General features: G+C 34.8%; 1 protein-coding gene across 1 annotated transcript; it reads left to right on the top strand.

Moving 5' to 3' along the window:
* The first annotated feature begins 1,313 nt into the window (after positions 1-1,313).
* Positions 1,314-2,899, top strand: LOC123315794. The gene is made up of 2 exons (XM_044901652.1): positions 1,314-2,321; positions 2,830-2,899. Exons 1-2 carry the CDS (start codon positions 1,489-1,491, stop codon positions 2,846-2,848), a joined length of 852 nt encoding a protein of 283 aa, XP_044757587.1. The 5' UTR covers positions 1,314-1,488; the 3' UTR covers positions 2,849-2,899.
* The last annotated feature ends 717 nt before the right edge of the window (positions 2,900-3,616 follow it).

Raw genomic sequence — 3,616 nt, 5'->3', positions numbered from 1 at the left:
TGCATAGCTTGAAAGAAGACCTTCAACGCTTTGGAGTTAATAAATTAGCTCGGTTGTGGATTGGACCAGCTGAATTGGCGAGTTGTGCGAAGCATGCTGGAGGTGGTATTTCAGGGGACTGGTATAAGGATCCTGGTGTGCAGTTTCAACCCAAAGCAGGCCAGGGAGCCTGGATAAACTGTGGAGTGCTACTTCCATCAGAATGGCTACTGTAGGAATGGTGATGAGTGCAAGTTTCGCCACGGTCCTCGGAGGAATTCACTAAATCTGTTCTGGGACAGAACAGGCTTAAGGAGGGGACAGTATAACCAGTCCGGCCCTTGCGGTCGGACCTTTCGAGAAACAGAGCGGTCGAGAAATTCCAGAATAACCGCGAATCTACCTGAATGTTTCCGGCGCCTATATAAGCCCAGCGGAGGAGCAGGTAGGAAGTACAAGTACAGTAACAGTGCAAGCGACTAGTGGAAATAAACAAGAGTGAAAATAAATAGTAGTGTAATAGTTAGTTAGTGAGTTATATGTGTATTAAGTGTAAATAAATAATTTTAATCAGTCGGACGTTTTAATTAAGCGAAGAAAACGTTACAATATTGTGAAGATCAATACCAATGATCAGATTGCTGACATTCTAACAAAACCATTGAATGCAGCAAAGCTCACTAAGTTTCGTGATCACCTTGTATTCTATGAGGTTTGATTTGCATGAAAATATAGAATCCAAGCATAAGATGTAAACCAAGTAATAAGTCATAATGATTCAATATTATAGGAAGAAAATGAGAAAAGTCAACGACAAACTCAAAACATGCTCTGTTTGATCAAACATTTCATAAGTAATATTAATTCTTTTCTTTTCAGTCATTATGTATACCTCATCTGAGTAGTGTTATAAATGATCTTCGATCTCAAACATACTCTGATAATGAATTCTGTTGTTTATCTTAGTATCTTGAAAGGATCTTCGATCCCTTAGGTCTTTGGTAATATGTCTGTTGAGTGTTTTATCTGTATATTGTGGAAAGGTTCTTCGTTCCTGGAAACATAATCTGATGATACTCAAAATTTGTTGTATATTTGTTCGAGTTATATTGGAAGGGTCTTTGGTCCCTGGAGATATACTTTGATGAATATACATGTTGAAGTGTTCATTTGAGACATGTAGGAAGGGTCTCCGGTCCCTGGATACATACTCTTACGAATACTAGTGTCTTGATTTGGAAGGGTCTCCGGTCCCTGGAAATGATAGATGCGAAATCCAAAATTCTGACTGTTAGATAAGGAATTTCAACATATGCGCCTAATGAATATTGAATATGTACACTGAAGCCAGTATGTTCTTGGGAATAAACCAGTACGCATCTCATAGTCATTTAATAAAATAATAATTCGTCAAGTCTCAAATATCAAGAAACGATATTTATTACATGGTGTCAGGTGTAGAAATTATACCTACAACGAAATCAATAACAAATATTATAATTTCTTCGAATGGAACAAAAACAGATGCCGAAATCCATCAAGATGTCCGACGATGCCGATGGAAGAGTCGACCACATGCCAAATTTGAAACCAATCAATGAATTAATTATTTCATCGAGTGAAAATAATGCATCAAATTGGAAAGAATGGCGGGAAAATTTCGAAATATACTTATTAGCAACAGGATTGATCGATTCCTCAGAATGCCGAAAAATTGCTGTCATGTTGCACTCCATTGGTTCCAAAGGTAGACAAATTTTCAACTCATTCAACATGAAAATCTCTGATACAACTTTAAATGATGTTAAAATTAAATTCGACAACTATTTCGAACCTCAAAAAAATCTCACCATGTTACGTCATACTTTTTTCACTAGAACACAAAAAGTGAATGAAAGTATAGATAATTTCATAACAGACCTTGAAAATTTGAGCATGAAATGTGAATTCAAGGATCTTCGAGAATCTTTAGTCAGAGATATATTCATTGCCAACATGAATTCTCATCTTACGAATATACGCCAACGTCTACTGCAGGAAGTCGATATCTCTCTTCAAAAAGCTGTTGAACTAGCCAAATCTGTCGTTCTGGCTCAACAAAATTCAGAGAAAATCCAGAAGGAGTCCATAGGAGGATCAGAACAAGTCCTTTTTATTAATAAAAAGAATTCCAATTCATATGAGAAATCTAAGCAATCAAGATCACAGAGCATCAGTCAATCATCCAGTGGCTCCAGGCGTGAGTTCCAAAATCGAAGATCATCTCCCAGTAGCAACAGTGTTTGTGGAAGATGTGGTCAACAACATAGATACAAATGTCCAGCTTCAAATGTTAAATGCAGGTTATGTAAAAAACAGGGTCATTTTGCAAAATTTTGTTTCAAAAATACAAAATCAGTCAATAAATTAGAAATAAAAGACTATTCAAGTGATGATTCAATTTTTCCTTTTATCGGTATGGTTAAAAATAATAATATTGTTAGTCAGAAAAAAGATTCTTGGTCTCTGAATGTTTTCATTGATAATTTTGAAGTCGAATGCATTCTTGATTCTGGTGCTGATGTTAATATCATGTCAGTTGAAACTTTCAGGAAATTGAGTTTACCGGATTCATTAATTAGTAAATATCAAATTTCCATTGATAGTTTTGGAGGAAACAAGATACCAGTAATTGGAAAATGTGATCTTAAATGTTTTTTCAATCATACATATGAAATTTTCACATTTATAATTGTCAGCATATCTTGTCCAACTGTCTTGGGTTTACCCACATGTCAGAGAATTGGTATTTTGAAAAAAGTTTTCAATCTCACAAATAATGATTATAATAAAATTCTTAATGAATTTCAGGATGTATTTCAAGGCCTAGGATGTTTACCTCCAGTCTGCCATATCAAGTTACGTCCGGATGCTATTCCGCATGGCGATCCACCTCGAAAAGTGCCGTTTGCTTTACATGGCAAATTGCGAAAAGAGTTAGAAAGAATGGAGAGCATGGATGTCATATCTAGAGTGTTAAAACCTACGTCTTGGGTTAATTCTATCGTCATTACTGTCAAAAAGTCAGGTCAGTTGAGAATATGTCTTGATCCAAAGAATCTCAACAAAAATATTATGAGAGAACATTTTCCTCTGAAAAACTTTGATGAAGTCAGATCAAAATTAATCAATGCTGCGTATTTTTCACATTTGGATGCTTTTTCTGGTTTTTGGATGTTGAAATTAGATGAAGAAAGTTCAGATTTATGCACGTTTCAGACGCCATTCGGTAGATATAAATTTAATCGTTTACCTTTTGGTATATGTTCGTCATCTGAAAAATTTGTTCAAGTTATGAATGATTTATTTGGAGATATTGAAGGAGTTTTAATTTTTGTAGATGAATTTTTAGTATATGGAGAAACTTTGGAGATTCATAATATACGTCTTAAAAATGTCCTACAAAGAGCTAGAGAAGTAAATCTTAAGTTCAATAAAGAAAAAAGTAAAATAGCAGTCACTCAAGTACGTTTTTTGGGTCATATATTCAGTAAAGAGGGTATTAAGGTCGATGATGAAAAAATTGAAGCTATCAAAAAATTACCTCCTCCTTCTAACACTAAAGAGCTTCAAAGATTTTTAGGGATGATTAATTTTC

This window comes from Coccinella septempunctata, chromosome 6, assembly GCF_907165205.1.
Source record: "Coccinella septempunctata chromosome 6, icCocSept1.1, whole genome shotgun sequence".
Classification (NCBI taxonomy): domain Eukaryota; kingdom Metazoa; phylum Arthropoda; class Insecta; order Coleoptera; family Coccinellidae; genus Coccinella; species Coccinella septempunctata.
This window is presented reverse-complemented; position numbering and strand designations above follow the sequence as displayed.

What these genes read in the sequence shown, in the direction of transcription:
- LOC123315794 (XM_044901652.1), top strand. Translation starts at nt 1,489, where the DNA reads ATGGAACAAAAACAGATGCCGAAATCCATCAAGATGTCCGACGATGCC.